At 45.6% G+C, this 25,900-nt stretch overlaps 1 protein-coding gene across 1 annotated transcript in view; it reads left to right on the forward strand.

Annotated features, from left to right (window-relative positions):
- Positions 1-294: 294 nt before the first annotated feature.
- Positions 295-25,900, forward strand: part of LOC126419655 (PR domain zinc finger protein 1-like) — an 88,663-nt gene continuing 63,057 nt past the window's right edge. Inside the window, exons 1-3 of the mRNA XM_050086844.1 lie at positions 295-352; positions 16,515-16,631; positions 24,408-24,619. Coding sequence (XP_049942801.1) covers positions 295-352; positions 16,515-16,631; positions 24,408-24,619 — 387 coding nt within the window. The remainder of the gene's footprint in view (positions 353-16,514; positions 16,632-24,407; positions 24,620-25,900) is intronic.

Here is a 25,900-nt window from a genome sequence, read left to right on the forward strand (position 1 = left end):
GAACGAGTCACATTAAATAACACGTAAGCTATTGACTCGTTTAGCGGTCTTTTTACGTCGTAGAGTGCCTGGGGTAACAGCATCGTCAGTTCGGGAAGGTCAGTAACGACGACAGAGGCCGCATAGGGAGGGTAACAAAAGGATGGCAGAGACCAAAAAAAGAGTGCGCCGCAAATCGGCAGGGGGTGGCGAAGCGGACGGTAATTGGCAAAAGCCCGCAGGAGGCTGGCAGGCAGCAAGGAGGCGGCGTGGGTCGGCCGTCACGCCGCACAAATATAGCGCGTCGGGTAGGCCATGGCGTCGCCCGACAACGCGCAGACGACCCCATCGAGCGGCGCGCGGCTGGGCCGAAGTAGGTCAGTAGTGCCAGCATCTAGCACACGCATCGATCGCCACCTCCCGCCACGCCGCCGGCGCGCCGCGGTGCACCTTCCCCCTTCCCCCTTCCCCTCTCCACCCCCCCCCCCTCCTGTTCGAGCGTCGCGGTCACCCCTCCCGCAACCACTCCTGCCACCACCAGCGTCACCACCTTCACCATCGCCGGCACAACCACCAACCACCACCGCCGCAGCCATCCGGCCGCCAACCAATGCCAGGGCCGCTCCGTCGCGGCAGCAGCGCCTCCACGGCACCTAGCGGCCGCCTGGCGAAACAGGTGGCGCCCTATGCTTCCGCCAGGCTCCAGCGCTCGCTCGTCTTTTATTTGCCCCTGTGTTTGTGGTCCACACGGTCTGTCTCAGTAAGGAACAACGCTTTGTGGGGAAGGCAAGGGGATGGGGGGTTAAATTGGCTGCCTGTGCTAGAGGAACAGTCCGATATTTAAAGTATGCCCTCTGTACGTTTTGGTTAGGTGTCTGCAAAGGGACTCCTCTTCGGGCACTACACAACTAACAAAATAATTGTCATGGAACGCCACATACCGCGACACCAATGCGGCATGGAGTACCTCTCTCATTTTTATTTCGAAGAGAGGATGTAAATTTAGCGCGATACATTTCCCTTTGACAAAGCTTCAAGTTGCACGGTGTGGACCATCAGCGTTCCTTGGCCTTTTTTAATTGACATTGCTGCTCTCGGTTGTCTATCTGCATGTAACAGCTATCCATAGAGAAGTAACGAAATTTCCTGGCAGATTTCACTCTGCGTACTAAAGTAACATCAGGCAACTGGTCTTGAAGCTGTGAAAATTGAAGGTGGAAAGGAAAGGAACCAATAATATCAGCTGCATCAGAACTATATGCAGAATCGGCAGCGATGAGTGAAAGTGTGTGTCAGATCGGGACTCGAACCCGGGATCTCCTGCCGACTAGGCAGTTGCGCTAACCACTACACTATCTGGACACGAAGTTTATCGCCAATACGTGGACTATCTCCGAATGCTTCCCGGCCGACTCACACTCCCAACTAGCGACACCTACCCGAGGTCCCCGTCCATGTCATCCATGCTAGCAAATTTTAGATTCCTGCAGGAGGTCCAATTTTTTGTATGGAATTTTAGTAGCTAACATGATAACTTGTCGTTTACTTCTTCCCCCCCCCCCCCACCCATCCTCCACCTTTCTCTGATAACTAATAACTCTTCCTGGTCTCATTTCAGTTGTCTTAAGAACAAATGGACCGAGCTTTTACTAGCCTCCAAAGGATCGGCTTGAGCAAACGTTTCCCTACGCTCTTGATTCTGTCTAATTATTAGCTGATGATACCCAGCTAGCCGAGCGGTTCTAGGCGCTTCAGTCTGGAACCGCGCGACTGCTACGGTCGCTGGTTCGAATCCTGCCTCGGGCATGGATGTGTGTGATGTCCTTAAGTTAGTTCTAGTTTCTGGAGACTGATGTCCCATAGAGCTCAGAGCTATTTGAACCATTTTGATACCCATTTACTCATCTGTATCTGCAAGGTAATGGTCTGCTAATGGAAAGAGAGAAATCAGGAAAGTACAAAGGACTCTTTCGTGTCACTGTATCCTGATAACTTTAAGAAACAGGTTTTACTGTAGTACTCTACCCCTTTTATCAGTCTCAAGATTAATGACGTTGTTAATATTACGTTAGTGCTTTGTAGAACACAGTCCAGCATTGTATTTGGTTTACAAACTTCAAGAATATACATACAGCCTTCAATCCCGTTGCGGTCTGTCACAGCGGGAATATTTTAAGATGTAACTGCAGTTCTTTGCAGTAATCGACATATCGCATATTTCAGTAACTTCACCAAATTGTTTACACTACATTAAATTCGTGGCATATTGCAAAACAAAGACTAAAAACACGTAAGCATATCTAAGCAGAAGCATCAAATATACTCTGCAGTCCGCCCTATAGTCCCATACCCATATCCAATACAACAAAACGAGCCACCGAAATGTTCTCCATTTTATTAGATAGCAAATTTTTCTGAGCTACTATTAAGTCAACCTGTGTGGACGCCGAAAAAGCTCCTCCTTGAATATCATTTAAAATAAATTAATATGTGCAATCGTGAATAAAGCGGGTCCAAAAGCAAGGAACATTCTATTCATTGTAAACAAAAATACGCTGAACGAAAGACCATTAGAGATTCTCAAAAGTTTCGGGTGACATTAAAAATATTTTTGTCACACAATATCAGATAAAAAAATTAGTATCTTTTACACTCATATGTACAATGAAATTAAAATTTCTTAATACGTAATTTTTAAGAATTTTTTTCAAAGGCATCCATCACAAACAAACAAGAAAGCTGAATTACGTCAACCGTCCGTGTCGCAACAGACACGAGGGATATGGAAAACAGTCAACTCTTTATATAGCTACAGTTTCTATTTACGAAACCAAGATGTTGAACTTTCATGAAGGCATTGTATATCTTTCGCAACACAGCTTGACTATGTTGGAAGAAGAGCATTTAAATGCAAAATCGACTGAATCTGCACATGTAATGTTTTACTTTGAATAAGTAACTCATTAAGCTTTTTTCAAAAAAATAATTTCATAATCAATGAAAAATTTTTAAAGTCTGTTTTTTGCTTTAGAGACTTGCAGTTGACCAACATGTCTTACGCGTACGTGATTATTATTATTCTTCATTCGGTTTTGTTTTTCGTAATTAAATTATTACGATAATATCAGGCTGTTATTTTTCCATGATAAATTAAATTAGTTATTATTCCAGCTAACGCACAACATCTGATCCTTCTAAGCTGAACGAAGCCTGGATAGATGACTATTAAACTCGAGTAATTATTATATGTCACAAAAATCTACCCAGTCTAATTTGTGTGAAATATTTTGCATATATTTATATATTTTTGGCTAAATATGACGTGAATCAATCGTTACTTTAGGTTATAGATTCAGTAAACCTCCAGATTTTTTCTTTTTTTAAGGAACAAATTACGGTTATCACTATTAAATATCTTCCATAGATCATAAAAAATAACAAATTTAAATTCGTTTGGTTTCATTAGTATTCGTAATATATTTTATTGCCAGGTGTATGGGTGTCGAATTGCAAATTCTCAAAACTAGTTCCGCACTGTAGCTTCACCTGTCATAAAATAGCTACAGAAGTTTCATTATCCGCTGCGAAAGTTGGCGGAAAATTTCTCGAGCGGCTACAGGCGGAACTGCCACGCGCTTGCCATCTAGCGGACATTGATGTAATGAGTCTTTTGTTCCCGTAACGGAACGAGGGAGAGCTTACGCCGGGACACAGAGTTTCGTCTTATATCCGACGACGTAATTTGATATTATTTAATACAGTTTAATACATTTTTTACGTTTTTAATAATATGCAAAATGTGACTGAATTAATTAGGATAGTTCGTAATCCACGAATCGTGTAATCGGTAGGGCGGTACTATTTGTGAGCGCGCTCGTGTGTGTGTGTGTGTGTGTGTGTGTGTGTCTGTGTGTGTGTGTGTGTGTAGCTTTCGTCCAACCGTGAAAATCCGTTGGTGCGGCAGTTGTTGCGACAAAATTATTTGTTCCGTTTTTCCCATCCCCCTCTCCGTAGTTCACGTTTCAACGAAAATGGTGACCTCTGACCTATCACCGTATGCTATACGTACAGGTTATCACTTGTCCTAGCGTCCGTTACAGACGTTAAAGGACCGACTGTTTCTGAGAAGAGGTCGCGTTTTTTGACGATTCGTACCTGTGACTCCAAATATGTGCCGAGAGACGAAGGGAGGAAACGTTTGAAACCTTTGAACTCTCTGATGGATGTGATGTCAAACGCAGGAGCTTGTAACGTAATATCAGGACAACTTCGAGCAAACGACGTTGAGAGGAGACAGACGACATGTCGCATCTGAACGACGTGGATAACTTCCCGTTACAAGTACCATTTTACCACTGCAAGCGGTATTCACTGACAGATTTTAGGGTATGAAGTACGATGCGGCTACTGGCAACAGCCTGCTTTCTAAGTGTATAACTTAGACTTCTGTTTACTTTATTCGTGACAGGACGGTTTACTGAACAACATTACATTAGCATTTACATCATTAGCAGACTAATAATTATAGGTACTAGGAGTAGTATGTTTTTAGGTTGGTTAGCACCTCCATGTTGCAAGAACAAGACATACATGCTTATTTTGAAGTGGGCGGCAGGTCAGGTGTTGAGCTGTGGGACAGAAAACGGTTAGCGTATGGCCGGCCGCTGTGACCGAACGGTTCTAGGCGCTTCAGTCCGGAACCGTGCTGCATCTACGGTCGCAGGTTCGATTCCTGCCTCGGGCATGGGTGTATGCGATGTCCTTAGGTTAGTTCAAATGGTTCAAATGGCTCTGAGCACTATGGGACTTAACATCGGAGGTCATCAGTCCCCTAGAACTTACAACTACTTAAACCGTAGCGGTCGCCTTAGGTTAGTTAGGTCTAAGTAGTTCTATGTCTAGGGGACTCAGATGTAAAATCCCACTGTGCTTAGAGCCAATTCATTTTTTTTTTTTTTTTTTTTTTTTTTTTTTTTTTTTTTTTTTTGTACTGACAGTCTCAGTGAAGTTACGACCATGCAGAAAACATCAGGTTGTAAAGTTTGTATGTATATATTAAAATACCACATATAAAAATACCTGCAGTTATATCAATTACGTCCTGTAGAGCTATAAGAGGAAATCATTTAGTGGCAGCTTCCAAAGTCTTGGCTTTTCCTGAACTTTGGCAACCACACATTTCCCGTGCTGTGTATTAAAAAAAAATGTTACTGTAGTATCACGTATATACGCCAGAATATGAGAAAAACTATAACACTGCGTCGCTCTAGTAAAAGAGCCACCACGTCTCCATCGTATTTTTTTCTGACTCGTTAAATTTACTGGTAGTTGCATAACGAAGCTCAGTGGAGAACCTTGCTCGAAACACAGAGATATTACAGTGCTATGCAGCTCTAGAAGGAAGAAATATTACTCCCAGGATACCTTCGGGAGTGGATAAATCTGGGTGTGAGAAAATCCGGCATTGCTTCGCGGGCTGCCGAATGAGTATGGCAATACGAAACGATTTTCGGGTGCCGATCGGTCGCATTCGTGCAGTTAGAGTCCATTTCCGGCAAATGCTACTTCATTTGCGAGTTAATAATTCCGCCGCAGAACGCAGGACCAATTTTAGCGGCGGGTTGTGTTGGACTTTGGTGCACCACCACAAATGCCTCGACACTGCGGTTGACTCGCAAACTGGTCTCGTGTGGCACGTGCAATACACACTCACCTGCCGTTGGAATTTCAGCTTTGATTGTGTATGTAAATCCTTATAGTCCACGTGCAAAGCACACAGGCGAACGGTGTGCGAGATCAAAGGAGAATTTCATGCAGCCAGCATTTTAGTTTTTATTACAGCTAAACTGTACACACAGTGACTGCATATCGAAGCTGGAAGAGACATGTTGAAAAATTGCTCACTTTCCGTTCTCAGCCGTTTTCCCATTTATAATTCTCTCTCTCTCTCTCTCTCTCTCTCTCTCTCTCTCCCCCCTCCCCGTGTGTGTGTGTGTGTGTGTGTGTGTGTGTGTGTGTGTTTTTCGCCATCAGTAGACGTAAATAATACTGACATCATCTCCTCTGTGTTTCCCGGGGAAAAGCTCAATCTCGGGAAAATAATCTTCTTTTTACATATAAAGGCATGATTTATGAACATCACGACTTATTGTGTAACAGCTGTGATGTTTAAATAAACACACTGCAACATCTCATTAAATTTCTCTGATCCAACACATCAGTACTTAGAAGAATCAGCAATCGCAGAGAGGGAAAAAAAACATAAATTAATTATGTGACAAGTCAGTTGTGTGCTGTATTCTGAATCACTCCATTCGCGGTTCTTATTTTACCGATTTAACTACCCAAGTGCACCTCGCGGACAGTTCCAAAGATTGTCGACTCTTTATTCCTTCACAATTTCACAGAGTCTTTCTCGCGATGCTGTGATACAAGCAATTGTGAGGGGAATGTTAGCTTACCTGGTCGTGAATCGTATGTTTTGCGATGGTGTGCTGACAAGCAATGCCTCCGAATTATTTATTCTGTTCTCTGTGTCGCTTGAGGTATAACATGTCACGCATATTATCTTGCCGACTTCCCCGCTGCGCTGAGGCAAGTTGCAAACCTCTGCCGCTAGATGGCTCCGATTTGTAGCGTCTAACATGGCGGTATAAAAAGTAACTGTGTCGGTGCGTGAGAGAGAGCGTGTTCGTCCACCCATTGAGCATCTTCTCCTTCAGTATAATAATGCTAGACCACACACATCGACATCTGCAACAATCCGATGCCTTGGGGTCGCTGTCATCGATCATCCGACTTGGCTCCATCCGATTTTAATATGTTTGCAAAACTAAAACAACAGACAGTTCACTTTGATAGCGATGAAGCCGTACAACCAGAGGTGAGGTTGTCGCTCTGTTAACAAACTCAAACATCCTACAATGACTGTATCAACAATCTCGTCTCGCGTTCAGAGAAATGTGTCCGCCGCCAGGGTAACTATATTGAGAAATAAATATATAAATATTAAGAATAAAGATATAGAATGTTGCTAATGTTTGTTTTATTTGAAAATCTTTCTGAGTTTTTACATAAAAATCAGAGGCATTATTTTTCAATAGGCTCTCGTAGAAGATGAATGACAGTCATTTCTTCTGATTCACCTTCTTTTCAGTTATTCAGTCTCGTCATCTTTAATCCACTTCTCTCTGTTCCTTTTAGTTAGTCTTCTTATTTCATCATTCCGATTGTTATACATTTTTTTTCTTTTATAGAATGGTCATGCCTCCTTTTCCTGCAGTGATAGATTTCATCCAGTGTCCCTAATGTAACACATTCTTCGTTATTGTTTTCTTTTTTACTTCTCCACCATCTTCTAAATTTTGAGATTTATATTTTTAATTTTGTTCTATTCATCTGATACGTTGAACTGTCTGTTGAATTTTCCACTTTTTCCTTCAATAGTTCACATCTTCCTGAGTTTAACTTACGTCTCTTCTTCTTGTCAGTTGTCTTCTTTTGACATAGTTCAGACGTGTTTGTGTGTCTACCTCTAGCAAGTTATGATTCAAAAATGTTCAAATGTGTGTGTAATCTTATGAGACTTAACTGCTAAGGTCATCAGTCCCTAAGCTTACACACTACTTAACCTAAATTATCCTAAGGACAAACACACACACCCATGCCCGAGGGAGGACTCGAACCTCCACCGGGATCAGCCGCACAGTCCATTACTGCAGCGCCCAAGACTGCTCGGCTAGTCCCTCTCGACTATGATATGATTCAGTATATGTTACAATTGAGGTTTTCGCCACTTTCAGTCTTTCTCTCTCTCTCTCTCTCTCTCTCTCTCTCTCTCTCTCTCTCTCTCTCTTACGATGAAATCTGTTTATTACCTTGCAATGTCAGCAGGGGCTTCCCATTTATATAGCTTTAAAACAAGTTTAAATTATTGACGGCGAAGAGAACACAGTTACATTAATTTGTTCTGAAATATAATTGCTATCTAATCTTCCCCTTGCCAACGGCCTTGCCGCAGTGTTAAAACCGGTTCCCGTCAGGTCACCGAAGTTAAGCGCTGTCGGGCTGGGCTAACACTTGGATGGGTGACCATCCGATCTGCCGAGCGCTGTTGACAAGCGGGGTGCACTCAGCCTTTTTGAGGCAAACTGAAGAGCTACTCGATTGAGAAGTAGCGGCTCCGGTGTCATAAGCTGACATACGGCCGGGAGAGCGGTGTGCTGACCACATACCCCTCCATACCCCGCATCAAAACTGGCTCTGAGCACTATGAGACTTAACTTCTAAGGTCATCCGTCAGTCCCCTAGAACTTGGAACTACTTAAACCTAACTAACCTAAGGACATCACACACTTCCATGCCCGAGGCAGGATTCGAACCTGCGACCGTAGCGGTCACGTGGTTCCAGACTGTAGCGCCTAGAACCGTTCGGCCACCCCGGCCGGCATACCCGCATCCAGTGACGCATGTAGTTGGGGATGACACGGCGGCCGGTCGGTGCGTTGGGCCTTCATGGCCTGTTCAGGCAGAGTATATATAGTAATCTTCTCCTTATTCGGTGGATTCTATAATCTAAAGATAAAACGATGTGTAGATACAAAACCATCGCCAAACAGGCTGTCGATGGGATGATAGAGTTCTCTGTAGAAATAAGAACTACATTATGCAGGCTACTATCTTTTATAGTCTCAACGATGGTTCGATAAGTAGCGGCAATTTGTGGTGACATGATAGAGACGACAATGGCGTGAAACTTTTATTTAAATTTGCTTGAACAGCTTTTACAAGGAGACTCGCTGTTAGCTCAAGATCTCACATGCATTCATCTATACGAAATTGAGGAAGAAGAATGTAACTTGCTTACCTGGGCATTAATTATGTATTGTCACCAGATATATTCGCCAAGACGTATAAATGTCGATATGATAGTGTTCTTGAACTATCATATGTCTATCACTTCAATTTTTTCTTTGCCGTCACAGTGATACTATTCACTTAATTTTTTCGTGCTCTGTGCAGTTAAGGTAGTCGGATTACGCCCACATTAGTCCTCTATCAGTTTCTGTCTCACACCCCAGTGTTACCGATGCGCGGCACGTTTTTGGTGCCTAGGTACCCAGAGGAGACTCCGTCTATCACGCCCGCAACCGCCAGAGCGATTGGATCGCCGTAGCTCCATCATTTACGCCGCGGTAGTCACATATGCAGCGACACGCGAAATCCCGTTGTCCCCCGTCCCCTCGCAAATGAGATCGGTATAATCGATGCGTGACAGGTAGCAGCGTTCGCAGACCAAAAGCAAAGTCACGTGCGACAAAACGCGAGCACGCATGCGCATACAAACGACAGATTTGGACCTGCCTGTAGAACCACGTGTCTCCATCGGAATAATATGAGCATGCATATTATCAGGACCTGAAGACGTTTTGTCTTATATAGTCTGTTGTTTCGATGGTTTGTATTCATTCGGAAAGTATCATGTACCGTTGCGGATTGTACACATACATTAATGTATCACATTAATAACAGTAAATGGCACAGTTCTATCAAACTGTAATCTGTTTCAGACGATTTTAAATTCTAAAGTTTGCGATATCGGCCGCTATCCGTTCGCCGTTCTTTCAAATAGGCGCGCCGTCAGTTACGCCGCCGTGTTTCCCACAGCCGCCACAGCGGCATGAGGCCTCTCCCACGAACGGTTACGCCTCTACCAATAAGATGCAAGCATTCTCTCTCCGGAACTCCGGCGGCAGGTTGATCTAAGTTTGAACATTCATGAACTGGCCCCATTTTTGGTGCCTGCCAGTTGAATAACATTTAAAGATTTTCATAGTAGCCGGGGCTTGACATCTTCAGAATAGACATTGTATTGAAAAGTCACAGGTTTATAACTCTTTTGTATATTTATATACTTCCGAATTCACCTCTACCGTCAGCAACTGACGCAGCAACTAAGTTATCTATTATTTCTACTATTTGATATTAGATGTAGAATAAATTATCATCTGAATTGTCTGTTAATGAATGGGATCCCTGCATAGCGTCGAACGGAAGACGTAACAGTATTAATGTAATTACCGCAGTCAGCCACTATTGTTTTCACTATTTTTCTATTTTTTTGGAAAATTATGATTTAGCACAACAGCTGTATTTCACTTTATTAGTACTACCTTTTCAATCAAACAACAGATCATCCTCAGGTATCCACATGCACTGAGAAAGACCGTAAATAGAGACCGTGACCGCAAGGGAAAACAATCATATCATACCGGTACAACATTCGTCGTGGCAACCGTGCTTACCAAAAATACCAAGTCACTGACAGCTCATCCATCCAGTCCCATCATTTGTATCTAGATCTGCACCGACATTAAGAATGCAGGGTAGTATCCCATTTATACATATGTTAACAGGGCTGCAGTTTGACCTAAATTTTTAGTTTTGCGGTACGTTTAATGAAGGTCATAGAGCTATTGTGCCAAAGCATGATTTTTCAAAAACACTATTGTTTTGTTTTTATATGTCTACAATGCACAAGTTTTCGAGTGGATAACAATCCATATCCTCACGCTCGTGATATAGTTTTCTTGTAAATATGTCTGTCCGAAAGATTCGTGCTAATATCCACTGCACTGCATCACAATACCTGTCTCAGAATTTTTCGAAAAAGAAAAAGGTTAGTAAGACAAATGGATTACGCACTTTTCTGTGTCATTGTTCAGATCAGACAGCATTTGGAGAAAGAGACAGATGCACTAGGAGGGCAGAAAATGCTTAAGGAAACATCTCAAAATTCGCTCTAAGAACTTTGGGAGAATTAATGGATAACTCGCCTCGCGATAGGGAATTTAAACCTTATTCCCCTCGAAATTCGGCCGAGAGTTCCGAGGATTCGCTCAAAGCTCTAAAAGCGAATTCTAAGATGTTTCCTTAAGCGGTCTCTGCCGCCTCCCCTCCTCCTCCTGTGCCTCTTTCACCCAAATCCTTCCTGATCTGTACAGTTACTATTGCCTGCCCCTATTCTATTCGCGTATCACTTAAAAGGATTAAATTTTCTTACGGCTTACATTTTTACATTAGCTGCAGTGTAGATACAATTGATTTTGTGTGTGTGTGTGTGTGTGTGTGTGTGTGTGTGTGTGTGTGTGTGTGTGTGTGTGTGTGTGTGTGTGCGTGCGTGTGTGTTTATTCTGTTAACTCTGAAGGACTCGTACGAACGGTTAGCAACGTTTTCCGTGTTTTTTATATGCCTATTGATCTCCCAAGGCCTAGAGATTGTTATTTTTACTCCTTCGTATATTTATATTAAAGGAGTATAATATTTGCATGATCCGCCATTTGTCTAGATTTATAGACCAGGATTTAATGAGAACGAGCCACCCTCCATGTCGTGTGGTTCGCATTGTGAAAGGTAGCCTACTCATTCAAATCTCAAATTAGCAACAATTCAAAAATGGTTCAAATGGCTCTGAACACTATGGGACTTAACTTCTGACGTCATCAATCCCCTAGAACTTAGTACTACTTAAACCTAACTAACCTAAGGACATCACACACATCGCCGGCCGCGGTGGTCTAGCGGTTCTAGGCGCTACAGTCCGGAACCGCGGGACTGCTACGGTCGCAGGTTCGAATCCTGCCTCGGGCATGGATGTCTGTGAAGTCCTTAGGTTAGTTAGGTTTAAGTAGTTCTAAGTTCTAGGGGACTGATGACCACAGATGTTAAGTCCCATAGTGCTCAGAGCCATTTGAACCATTTGACATCACACACATCCATGCCCGAGGCAGGATTCGAACCGACGACCGTAGCGGTCGCGCGGTTCCAGACTGTAGCGCCTAGAACCGTTCGGCCACCCACGCCGGCTTAGCAACCGTCATTTACGTTCCCGCGAGACATGATACAAACGGAAAGCAACCGTTCTGTAGTTATAATTCCCCTCATTCGCACAAATATTTGTGACGAAATGGCATAAAACTTAAGAATATGAGCAACTGGACGGGGGTTCGAACCCAGTAAAGGAGCCTTTTGTCGCTAGGAGACCATTACGGAGATGCTCAACAAACTACAGTGGCAGACACTGCAAGAGTGACGTTCTTCACCACGGAGTCGTTTACTACTGAATCTCCAATAGAGTGCGTCCCGGATGAGTCGGACTAAACATATTACTTCTTCCCACATACGTCTCCCTAAATGATCCTAACGAAAGGATTCGAGAAATTAGAGCTATTACCGAGGTTTAACAGCAATCACTGTTCCTAGGCGCCATTCGTGAACAGAAGAGGAAAGGGAGGGGGTATCATATGGAGGTACCAGGCGTACGTTCCGCCACACACCGTCAGGTGGCTCGCGGAATACGAATGTAGGTGCAGAATACGCTATCCGATCAAAAGTATCCGGACACACCTATGTAATGTCGGGCTGCCGACGAGAGACGTACCAGCCATTATTAAAGGAGCCGGGATGTGTTTTGTTGTCAGCAGAGAAGCACTAACTGCAGCGTGAGTGGGCCGGGAGAGCTGAGTGGCTTGGAATGCTGTCTACGTACTCACTGGATGTCACGCGAGTAACAAATCGACATTTCAACTGTTCTAGAGCTGCTCAAGTCGGCTGTTGGTGATGCGAGTGTAGAGTGCAAACGTGAAGGAACAACCACTGCTAACAACCTCATGGACTGGCAGGCACGGACCGCTTAGCATGAAATCAACGGACGGCACCACCCGTGAATAGTGATGTAAAATGCCCGGGCATTTACACGATGGAGCAAATGCCCAGGATAAGTGCCTGCGTAAATGCCCAAAATTCACAAATGCCTTGGCATTTATACATACACTCCTGGAAATTGAAATAAGAACACCGTGAATTCATTGTCCCAGAAAGGGGAAACTTTATTGACACATTCCTGGGGTCAGATACATCACATGATCACACTGATAGAACCACAGGCACATAGACACAGGCAACAGAGCATGCACAATGTCGGCACTAGTACAGTGTATATCCACCTTTCGCAGCAATGCAGGCTGCTATTCTCCCATGGAGACGATCGTAGAGATGCTGGATGTAGTCCTGTGGAACGGCTTGCCATGCCATTTCCACCTGGCGCCTCAGTTGGACCAGCGTTCGTGCTGGACGTGCAGGCCGCGTGAGACGACGCTTCATCCAGTCCCAAACATGCTCAATGGGGGACAGATCCGGAGATCTTGCTGGCCAGGGTAGTTGACTTACACCTTCTAGAGCACGTTGGGTGGCACGGGATACATGCGGACGTGCATTGTCCTGTTGGAACAGCAAGTTCCCTTGCCGGTCTAGGAATGGTAGAACGATGGGTTCGATGACGGTTTGGATGTACCGTGCACTATTCAGTGTCCCCTCGACGATCACCAGTGGTGTACGGCCATTGTAGGAGATCGCTCCCCACACCATGATGCCGGGTGTTGGCCCTGTGTGCCTCGGTCGTATGCAGTCCTGATTGTGGCGCTCACCTGCACGGCGCCAAACACGCATACGACCATCATTGGCACCAAGGCAGAAACGACTCTCATCGCTGAAGACGACACGTCTCCATTCGTCCCTCCATTCACGCCTGTCGCGACACCACTGAAGGCGGGCTGCACGATGTTGGGGCGTGAGCGGAAGACGGCCTAACGGTGTGCGGGACCGTAGCCCAGCTTCATGGAGACGGTTGCGAATGGCCCTCGCCGATACCCCAGGAGCAACATTGTCCCTAATTTGCTGGGAAGTGGCGGTGCGGTCCCCTACGGCAGTGCGTTGGATCCTACGGTTTTGGCGTGCATCCGTGCGTCGCTGCGGTCCGGTCCCAGGTCGACGGGCACGTGCACCTTCCGCCGACCACTGGCGACAACATCTATGTACTGTGGAGACCTCACGCCCCACGTGTTGAGCAATTCGGCGGTACGTCCACCCGGCCTCCCGCATGCCCACTATACGCCCTCGCTCAACTGCACATACGGTTCACGTCCACGCTGTCGCGGCATGATACCAGTGTTAAAGACTGCGATGGAGCTCCGTATGCCACGGCAAACTGGCTGACACTGACGGCGGCGATACACAAATGCTGCGCAGCTAGCGCCATTCGACGGCCAACACCGCGGTTCCTGGTGTGTCCGCTGTGCCGTGCGTGTGATCATTGCTTGTACAGCCCTCTCGCAGTGTCCGGAGCAAGTATGGTGGATCTGACATACCGGTGCCAATGTGTTCTTTTTTCCATTTCCAGGAGTGTATTAAAGATTAATTGATAACCGACGGCCGGCCGGAGTGGCCGAGCGGTTCTAGGCGCTACAGTCTGCAATCGCGAGACCGCTACGGTCGCAGGTTCAAATCCTGCCTCGGGCATGGGTGTGTGTGATGTCCTTAGATTAGTTAGGTTTAAGTAGTTCTAAGTTCTAGGGGAGTGATGACGTCAGAAGTTAAGTCCCATAGTGTTCAGAGCAATTTGAACCTTTTTTTTTTTTTTTGAGAACAGATGCTTTAAAAAAATTAAGCCAGTGTATTGGAGGGCCATCGACAGCCAGGCAGTCGGGTGCGTTTGACTAGATTTTGTTTATCTTCTCTATCGCTATCGCTTGCGCCTTGTCCCGCGGATACGTAGGGTCAGCCATGGTTAATCGTATTTGATATGTTAATTTTAAGGGGTGGCCAGATGCCCTTCCTGCCGCCACCTCGTACCCCCCCAGGACGGAATTAGTGTACCCCAACTGTCTGTGTCTAGTGGAATCCATGAAATAGTGTGAATGTATTCAGATGTCTTCGAGCTGTGTAACTGAGACGGAACGTGGGGACCAGCCCGGTATTCACCTAGCGGGATGTGGAATACCGCCTGAAAACCACATCCAGGCTGGCCGGCATACCGGCTCTCGTCGGTAATCCGCTGGGCGTACTCGATCCGGGGGCCGGCGCGCCCACCCGAGTCCAAGGAAGCAGCGCGTTAGCGCGCTCTGCCACCCTGGCGTGTTTTGCTTATCCTTCTCTCACGAGCATAGAGAGAGAGATATGCAGTGGAGGCAGTATAATTTTTGTACGGTCTACCTGTTCTCTAGGGTTATACATTCGGCTTAGCGATAACAAGTCCCACACTATCTCGTTATGTTGATAGTGTCAGAGGTACTACTTCAAATCCGAACCTGGCATTGCTTTCCCTGAGTGATGTGAAGTATTTAAAAAATGGTTCGTATCTTGTATTTTTCCCAGGGCTCTGAAAACATTTTGCAAAGAAATGACTGTAAAAATTCTGGATGAGCGTAGCCGGACCTTAGCAGTAACTTCAAAATCCGCTTATATCAATCGACTATTATACCTGTGATGTTATATGGATGTGAAACATTAATATTTAGAAAGAAAGATGAAGAAAAACTGTTAATATTCGAAAGAAAAGTACTAAGGAAAATTTTTGGACCTGTATACGACGAAAATGACATGGAATGGGGAATAAGAAGAAATGAAGAATTAAGAGGGCTGTACAAACACCAGTACGTCGTCGAAGTGCTCAAGAGGAGAAGGTTGAATTGGGCAGGCCATATAGCAAGAATGACAGAGAATAGACTACCTAGAATGGCATTCAGCAGAACAATAGAAGGAACGAGAAGAAGAGGGAGACCCAGGATCAGATGGCGGGATAACATTCGGGAGGACACAATGAGGATGAACAGCAGCAGCAACTAGACAAACAGCGCATTGGACAGGCAGAAGTGGAAGAGGCTCATAGAGTAGGCGTATGGTCGATAAGGCGCTTGACACATGTAAAGTAAAGTAACTAAAGCAGCTAGACCTGGCTTCCAAACCAATACTCTCGAATCGACCGCAGCTAGGGGGGGGGGGGGGGGGGGGGCTTTTGGGCGCTCAACATCGAGGTCATCAGCGCCCGCAGCTAGGAAGATAAGTATGCGTGACTTGGATTTTCTTATCTCTGAGTCATTCTACATATGGAAAGTGATCTTTCTGTAGTATTATGACCATATTTCTCCTGAATTTTAAAAGAAAGTGACGGGAAAGCGTTTCACTTAAGAGTAGTGGAATGGAGGTTCGAACCCAGTACCCTCGAATCGAAACGGCTGCCAGACATTTCTGTAGTAAATTTTGCGGTATCTGTCGGAAGCAGAGAAGCGTAGAGCCGCGGCTATAACAGGCCGGGCTCACGCGACGCGACGCAGCGCGACGCTAGGGTGTTGCGTGCGGCGTTTGGGCAGTTCCCCCTGAACACGCAGCCAGACGGCGGCTGTGCGGCCAGACAACGCACACAACCGCGCGTCAGGCGCATCGCCGGCGGCTGCACTCCTCCACACCCCTCTCCAGCCCCCGCCCACCACGCCCACCCCCGCCCCCGCACCAGAGCCCCTGTGTCTGCCACGTGCCGCATATCGATTTCCGCCGTCGCCGGGGTTTGGGTACCGGACCGCTCCGCTGTGCTGTGCACGCGCGCCGCGACACACACACACACACACACACACACACACACACACACACACACACACACACAAGGGCGCACGCAGTACGCGCACACGCACTGCAGCTGCAGCGGGGGCGGCGTCGGCGGCGGCGGCAGCTTCGCACGCGCACACCAGACCGCCCTGGGGTAGGCTCGCGCGCCGCGGCGCTGCCGACTGGGCTGTCCTCGGCCGATGTCATTGCCAAGGTCGCGCGAGGCCGGGTCAGCCCGCTTGCTCCGTAGGCTCCCAGCCTCGGCGCACAAAACTCGACCTTAGCCCACTTTGCCCGCTCTTTCACGTGCCTCGCATCAATGGCTATTTATTCACGCACTCGAGATGCATTTAGCACCCTTTCAACAAGCGAAAAACCACACAGTAAGAATCTCTACGGACTGAGCATTTATGTGCGGAGAACGTAGTTTCTGTTGCCCACTTACACTAGTTGCAAAGTCACGTGACCAACCGAGGTGGTGCAGTGGTTAGCACACTGGACTCGCATTCGGAAGGGCGACGGTTCAGATCCTTGTCCAGCCATCCTGATTTAAATTTTCCGTGTTTTCCCTAATTTGCCTCAGGGGAATGCTGGGATGGTTCCTCCGAAAAAAAATGGTTCAAATGGCTCTGAGCACTATGGGACTTAACATCTGAGGTCATCAGTCCCTTAGAACTTAGAACTAGTTAAACATAACTAACCTAAGGACATCACACACATCCATGGCCGGCCCGGAGTGGCCGAGCGGTTCTAGGCGCTTCAGTCTGGAACCGCGCTGCTGCTATGGTCGCAGGTTCGAATCCTGCCTCGGGCATGGATGTGTGTGATGTTCTTAGGTTAGTCAGGTTTATGTAGTTCTAAGTCTAGGGGACTGATGACCTCAGATGTTAAGTCCCATAGTGCTTAGAGCCATTTGAACCATTTGAACACATCCATGCCCAAGGCAGGATTCGAACCTGCGACCGTAGTGGTCACGCGGTTCCAGACTAAAGCGCCTAGAACCGCTCGGCCACTCCGTCCGGCCGTTCCGCCGAAAGGACAGGGCTGAAGCAATGAGCGAGCTAGGTGATGCAGTTGTTAGCACATTGGGCTCACATTCGGGAGGACGACAGTTCAAATACCGGTGCGGCCATCCAGATATAGATTTTCGTGGTTTCCCTAACCCGCCCTTGGCAACTGATTTTCTTTCCCATCCTTTCATAATCCGAGGTTGTGCTCCGCCTATAAAGACCGTGCAGTCGACGGGACGTTAAAATTCAGTCTTCCTTCCTCCCCTCCTTTCGTTTCAAATGATTTCATCTCCATTTTTCCAGAGTTGCGTAATTTTTCGAATGAACATATTTAAGGTTTAGAAAAGTGCAAACTTCGTTCTGCTAATATTTGGACCAACGTCAGGAAAAAACTGAGTAGCGTCCATAAGGCATGCTTGTATGTAGGAAACCAGATACTAGAAACACAGATACCCTCAAGACTGACAGAATTTTTGGTCACGACATTACATGAAAAATGTCATATCGAGCGCCCATCGCTCGTGTTATACACTAACCATGTTGTATTGCACTATTAAATTACAATTTATCTGATGGATTGTATCAGATATGCTGGCTAATAAATGTTTTACACATTCGTTATGTACTGTGTTTGCTAAAAGAAAGATAAACAAGCTACGAAACCATAATTTCCCACCCGAAGTTTTATAAATCGAGTTTTGTTTCTGTTACTGCGATGCGAACGTGTTGTGAAATATCATAATCTGCGAGACAAAAATTTTGTATTTAAAAATACTGTCGGTAAGAGCATTGTGCACTGAAAACAAAGTTCCAGTTGCGTGCCTAGGTCGCGCACACAATTTTATCCTGTGTGCCGGCCGGGGTGGCCGTGCGGTTCTGGGTGCTACAGTCTGGAACCGAGCGTCCGCTACGGTCGTAGGTTCGAATCCTGCCTCGGGCATGGATCTGTGTGATGTCCTTAGTTTAGTTAGGTTAATTCTAAGTTCTAGGCGACTGATGACCTCAGAAGTTAAGTCGCATGGTGCTCAGAGCCATTTGAACAATTTTTTTTTTTTATCCTGTGTAGAAGTTGGAAAAAAGCGCACATTCCGCTGAGGAGCGGAATGGAACTCCAGACCCATATTACGTATGTCCCCTTTTGGAACGAGTTACACACCTAAAAAATAGTGCAGAATGGTTTCGTACTTAATTAAGACTACTGCCACTCAGTCTGACGATCGCGCAATGTACAGGGCGTGTCCGAAAAGTAATTCGTCGCAATTTTCTGTGACACAGTTGTCGGACCGATTGACGTGGGTGGAGGGGGACCCTTAGCTTTCCAGTGGTAGGTCGCCCATATGCCTCCGTGTTCTTGGTGCGTTAAGACGGCTTCTATCGGGAACCTCTACGTCGCGTCGAACTCACTATGGAGAAATCTTTAGAGCAACGCTATGCGATAAATTTTTCAGTGAAGTCCAACAAGACGCCTCTGGAAACTCAAAGAATGTTTAAGGAAGCCTTCGGGGATGATTGCCTTTCCGGTCGCAGCCAAACAGGTGGCACAAGATGTTTGGAGAAGGTCGGGGTGGAGATCACCCCCGAGGCCCGAGAGGGACGTCCCGTAAACATCTCGAACGGACGACCATGTGCCTCTTGTCGCCAGTTACTGAATTCAGACCGTCGAACAAGTTTTGGATTGATGCCGGAAAAATCTCAGTTTTACAAGGCAGTACTTCAGAGTCGGCCGCGTTCGAAAGGAGTTTCGTGTATCGTGGAAACTGCAAAACGACGGACTTCATTTTTGTTTCTTCGGCTGAACAGGGATCTCGGATGAAAGCATCTCGATTCAGTGGATGATGTGCAAGCTACTTCGAAGAAACATGAGCAATAATTTTTTTTAAAAAAATGTAACGCACTGCTTTCCGGCTAAACCTTTTACGCCAGAACACTTCCTCCACTCGCCGTAGGTAAACTGGTGATATAAGCGGCTCCCATCACTACAAATCGAACCAGCTATTTCTGGTCGAATGCCACTATATTATTGTTCTTACACTGATGATCTCTGTTAGGGGGGCGGGGAGGCTAATATGGAGTACAACTAAATGAAGATAATCCTTCAGCCATACTGCGCACGGTGAGAATGAGCTATGATTATGTCCATACAGACAAGCATTTTTATACAGTATTGTCTATGTTAAGGCGAATTTTTGACGCTTTAACTTCCAGGAGCTCTTACACTTGTGAACAGTCGTTTAACAATACTCAAATAAAACATTTGAAAGATCAACGTCTCTTCAGGTACATCTTTTGTTGTTAAAAGTTCGGAACTTCACAGACAATTTTGACAGCGGTACAGATCATAAACGGTTTAACCTCTACGTGTCTCTCAGTCAATAACGTTTCTTCCCGTTAATGCTCGATAGTTTTCAACAAGTTGACTCATCTGAATCGCACTGATGAATGCCAGAAATGAAACCCATACGTTGCCAGCTGGCACAGACATTTTGTATTAGAGCAGATAAGACTTCGCAGCTAGAGCACACCAATGGAACAGTGCGCCGAGCTTCAAAATTCTACACTGTGTATAGCTATGTATTGTCCTCACATAGTCGTTTTTATGCGATCTGGAAATCCTTCTTGATGCGCGTTATGTTTGGCGTTTTTGAACTGATGCGAAATCACACAATGGCTGGCTTATCCGTCGCTGGAATAAACGTGTTTTGCCACCTTCCTCGCGTGCCAACGCCTGCGCTGCGCGGAGGATATTGTTAAGCGCACGACACCGCCATGGATAAAAGCTCTCCTAAAATTTACTCTGCAGCCCTTAATCATTTATTCTGGTTCGGTTACAATAGTTGTTTTACAAGAGATCGCTCGCCGAAACTGTTTGCTTGTGGGCACGAGTGGACAACACTAACAGTGCAGGTACCGTCATGCTAGGTTTTTTACAAGTCGATATCCTCCGCTAAACACGCAAAGCAGTACCACCGAACGGGGAAAATCTTTATTCCAGTATTGGACACAACTGCATGGACGCTTCTGGCACTTTCGGACGCACCGAGGTATAACAAAAACGTAGAGCACTCGAAACAGGACTGGGAACTCTCAATTTGATCGTAAAGTAGTTACTGAGTCACTTACTTTTTCGCTTCGGACCGGCTAACGACTAAGTGTAACAAGTAAGACGATAAGTCAACTTTATGATATCCCATTTCTCCTTCACTTGTTTACTTCTTTCATTTCCCTTAGTTGCTATTACTTTTCTTAATTGCATTCCCTGACTTTTTTTTTAATCTCGGGGGCTGTTTCACTTTCTAATACCATGTTCATATTTTGTTATGCAGTATAATTCACTCATTGCTTATTTATACCAATTTCATTAAGATTTTCGTGTCCGTTCCTAAATATTATAGGTTTAAATCTTGAAAGTATTCCTTAATGTTTTTTGTGAGTTTGCCAAGATTCATTCGTTGGAAGTTTACGTAAAATACTAATAATTTTATCTTAATTACATCTAATTATTCCGAGGTGTTGGAATGCTTGTTCCTTACCTCTTAACTAAAATTTTTTCTCCCTTGTTGTTTGTTTTTCTTTTATCGTTGCTAAGTCTGCAAATAATTATTAAAATTGAGCTGAATAGCTCTACTGTGATACTAAATTTCTAAAGAATGTTTTCTTTGCTTTTGTAAATGTCTTTTGTTTGCTGAAATACGAAGTCCTTCTTTCGACGATTTCGCTAAGGTACTTACATACGAGTATATTGCGTTTCCCGATTTTTTGGTGGTGCCGTTTTATGCTTAGCTACGCTAGCAACTGAGCCTGTAGTAGAAGGAAAAATGTTAGACCGTCTTCCTCACTTTCTCATTAGATCTTATGTGAACTTGTTTGTGGTTAGAGTATTTTAGTTACTGTAATGCGTAACAGAAATTTGTAGTTTGCATTAAAAAATAAGGCAGGACTGTTAAGATAGCCGCTATTAACAGAATGGATACTAGTTCGAACCCCGCTCAATGTGCACGTGTACACTTTTCCAATTTATTTCAGATCTCTCCGTATAACGAGCGACACAGCGTTTTATCATTTCCTCCCTGGCTTTGGTAAGAAGATGAGGCTTCGCAGTGCTGAATAGTGCAATAACCGCCTATGCACTCTCCGTATGGCTAGGATGGGGCCCACTTGCCGTGAGTGGTTTCGATCGCTCGGCTAAAAAGATGCACCATTCACAATGAATAACACAGATACCGAGGTGGGAAGTAAAAAAATGGGTATGCTGATAGCTAAAAGACGAATGAAGACTATCGAGGAAGACGTTGAGTCATATTCCAGAAGATATGGTTATATTTCAAAAGATATATTCGTTTCTTACCAGCAGAATATTTGCATTTTTTATGATCTGTTGACTAATTTAAATTACACAGTAAATCAAAAGCAAAAAAAGAATCATTGTTAGCAACAATATGTATTGTAACCTAATTAAAAATCCTGTGCTCTGTTCTTTTGCGTATGTAATTCATTCTTGTATCCACCATGTGTGGACTCTCACTGACTCTCATTCCACATCCAGTAACTACATTTTTCATATCTCTTAGCTCTAACACTCTTTGTTGCTAATTTCATGACCTCTGAGTTACCCCATTTCCCATTATCAGACATTTATTTGTGTTTGTGTGGATACACGTAGGTGAAAAGTGAAGAGAAATTCAGAACTATAAAGGTCTCAACATTATGTCGACTTCCAGATTACGCAGAGACGCATACGGCAGACACTGACTTACGAAAGAGAACCATAGGAGTTAGGAAAAGTGCAATACTGCAGGCCATTGACTTTCGAGAGCGCTTTCTTGGATTGTATAACAGCAACTTGACAGTAAGAAAACAAGCTGAGTAATAAAGACAAAATAACAACAACCTCTCACGAAAAAAAAGTCATTTATTCACTTTGGTTTCCGTAACTAATGTCAACAGGAGTGATCCAGTCTCACGTCTGATTGATGCTTTAGTAATGGTTGCGAATACTGATGCTCAGCATCTGACACATGTATAATTTGTATAAACAAACTAGTTATCCGCCTGGACTGCGTGAGAAGTGATTTTAGTCGATTCTGAGAAGACGTAGAGAGATGGGGGAAGGGGGGGGAGGAGGAGGAGGAGGAGAGTAAGAGAGAGATCGTCTCCTTACCGTTCAATCAGTTTCTTTGTGCTGGCGTCCATAAACGTAATATACTTCAGCGAAAAAAGCTTTCAAAAAATTTGGATTTCATTACGCCGGTTCTGACAGATTTCGACCTTTATATATCGTGGCATAAACACTCGTGTAGATGTGTGCCAAATACATTCCAGGTCGTAGGCTGTCTTTGTCCCACAGGCATTTAATTTTAGACAAGCAGAAGGATAAACTAGCTTTGGAAACTCTTGTATCTCAGAGCTTAGAGCTCAGTGGATCTCTCTGGACAAAATTAAAGAATGAAGCAAGGTTAATGACTGACTACTCTGAAAGGGATTCGGAGATTCTAAAATAGCTTTTACTCAGTATCAACAAAAAACGTACTGACGGTCTTCGATAAACAAGACATTTATTAAACCTATGTTACAATACTGAAGAAAATACACTCGAATGAAAAAAGTTGTGCGATATCGTGAAGCACCTCATTTCATCCCGGGTAGTACAGCATCTCGACGTAGCATGGAGTCAACAAGTTGTCTAGAAGTCCCTTGCAGGAATATTGAGCCATGCTGCCTCCATAGCCGTTCATAATTGCGAAACTGTTGCCGGTGTAGGATCTTGTGCACGAACAGACAGACCTCATCATCATGTTCCATAAATGTCCGATGGGATTCCTGTCGGACGGTCTGAGTGGCCAAATCATTAGCTGGAATTTTCCGGAATGTTCTTCAAATCAGTCACGAACAATTGTGGTCGGTGACATGACATAGTTTTCGGCAACATGAAGTGCGTGAACAGCTGTTCTCCAAGCAGGCGAACACAACCATTTTCAATTAATGATAGGTTCACGTGCACCAGAGGACGCAGTATATTCCATATAAATACAGCTCACACCATTTAGTAGCCTCCAATAGTTTGCACAATGCCTTGTTGACAACTTGGGTTCATGGCTTCGTGGGCCGGCCGGGGTTGGCCTAGAGGTTCTAGGCGCCACAGTCTGGAACCGCGCGACCGCTACGGTCGCAGGTTCGAATCCTGCCTCGGGCATGGATGTGTGTGATGTCCTTACGTTAGTTAGGTTTAAGTAGTTCTAAGTTCTAGGGGATTGATGACCGCAGAAGTTAAGTCCCATAGTGCTCAGAGCCATTTGAACGATTTACAGAAATGAGTGGCTTATGACGAGCTGCTGCTCCATTATACCCCATTACTTTCAACTCCCTGCGCAGAGCCATTGTACTAGCTAGACTGCTACTAGCACTTTGGAACTCACGACTGGTTCTTGTCGCTGATTTCATGCAATTTTTTTAGACCCACCTTCCGCAAAGCTCGACGCTCCCTGTCCTGAAGTACCTGCTTCTACCTGTATTTGACTTAACTGTGGCCGTTACCTCGCTTTTCTTTGCCACAATCACACTCAACAACCGTCGACTCGGGCAGCTTTAGACTGGTTGAAATGTTCCTGACGAGTCTGATATTCAGTTGACATCCAATGGCTAGGCCAGGTTGGAAGCTTCGATTCATATTGCTGTTACTGATTATCTACGCACAAAAACACTCGCTGCCTTCTTTTATACTGGCAGGTACGCCTCTAGTGATGTCTAGTGGTCAATTCCGCAATACACAGGGATTCTAGATACCTTTTTTTCCGGCAGTGTAGGTGTAAGCAGGTCCCAGTACCTCGAGGGCCCTTGCCGGAAACCTCCACATCGCCATCACCACCATCAGCAGCGAGAAGCAAACAAAAGTTGTCCCCCACCTCTGACAGGCATCTTGTTTGTGGTACAGGAGGAGCGCGACGGTGGCGGAGGCGGGGGCGGGAGTGGCGCCGGCGCCGGAGGCGGAGGCGGCGGGGGCGGCAGTAGCGTCCCCGTGTCGGCCGTCGTTGGCGCCGACCCCGCTTTTGACCCGAGCACCCTTCGAGAGGATGAGTTCGAGAAGCACGTGGTGTACATCGTGCCCGACGTCGCCACGGAGCCGGGCTGCCCCAACCGCGCGCAGGAGTCGCTGCCCCGCAACCTGGTGCTGCGACCCAGCCAGGCGCTCAGCGATGTGAGTACCAACCCAACATGTCTCTAGCTGCTCTCTTAGTCTCGCCAGCAAGGGAGGCAGGTGAGTCCCACCGTGTGGTAAACCCAACGACGACAGACACACCGCTGCCGTCATGAAGGTATGTCAATTAAGTCCTGAAAGTCTGCACCCACCATGGACTTTTCTTGAACAGAACATTTCTGTACTAAGTACGGTATTATCGGAGGATATACGACTTTGCTTCTTTCGAACTTTGATCAGACTGTTAACGACGATATGGGCATACAAAATACACTACTGGCCATTAAAATTGCTACACCAAAAAAAAAAAAAAAAAAAAAAAAGCAGATGATAAACGGGTATTCATCGGACGAATATATTATACTAGAACTGACATGTGATTACATTTTCACCCAATTTGGGTGCATAGATCCTGAGAGGTCAATACCCAGAACAACCACCTCTGGCCGTAATAAAGGCCTTGATACGTCTGGGCATTGAGTCAAACAGAGACTGGTTGGCGTGTACAGGTACAGCTGCCCATGCAGCTTCAACACGATTCTACAGTTCATCAAGAGTAGTAACTGGCGTATTGTAACGAACCAGTTGCTCGCCCACCATTGACCAGACGTTTTCAGTTGGTGAGAGATCTGGAGAATTTGCTCGGCAGGGCAGCAGTCGAACATTTTCTGTATCCAAAAAGGGCCGTACAGGGCCTACAACATGCGGTCGTGCATTATCCTGCTGAAATGTAGGGTTTCGCAGGGATCGAATGAAGGATAGAGCCACGGGCCGTAACATATCTGAAATGTAACGTCCACTGTTCAAAGTGCCGTCAATGAGAACAAGACGTGACCGAGACGTATAACCAATGGCGCCCCATACCATCACGCCGGGTGATACGCCAGTATGGCGATGACGAATACACGCTTCCAATGTGCGTTCACCGTGATGTCACCAAACACGGACGCGACCATCATGATGCTGTAAACAGAACCTGGATTCATCTGAAAACATGACGTTTTGCCATTCGTGCACCCAGGTTCGCCGCTGAGTACACCATCGCAGGTGCTCCTGTCTGTGATGCAGCGTCAGGGGTACCGCAACCGTGGTCTCCGAGCTGATAGTCAAAGGCTGCTGCAAACGTCATCGAACTGTTCGTGCAGATGGTTGTTGTCTTGCAAACGTCCCCATCTGCTGACTCAGGGATCGAGACGTGGCTGCACGATCCGGTACAGCCATGCGGATAAGATGCCTGTCATCTCGACTGCTAGTGGTACGAGGCCATTGGGATCCAGCACG

The sequence above is a fragment of the Schistocerca serialis genome, chromosome 9 (assembly GCF_023864345.2).
Source record: "Schistocerca serialis cubense isolate TAMUIC-IGC-003099 chromosome 9, iqSchSeri2.2, whole genome shotgun sequence".
Classification (NCBI taxonomy): domain Eukaryota; kingdom Metazoa; phylum Arthropoda; class Insecta; order Orthoptera; family Acrididae; genus Schistocerca; species Schistocerca serialis.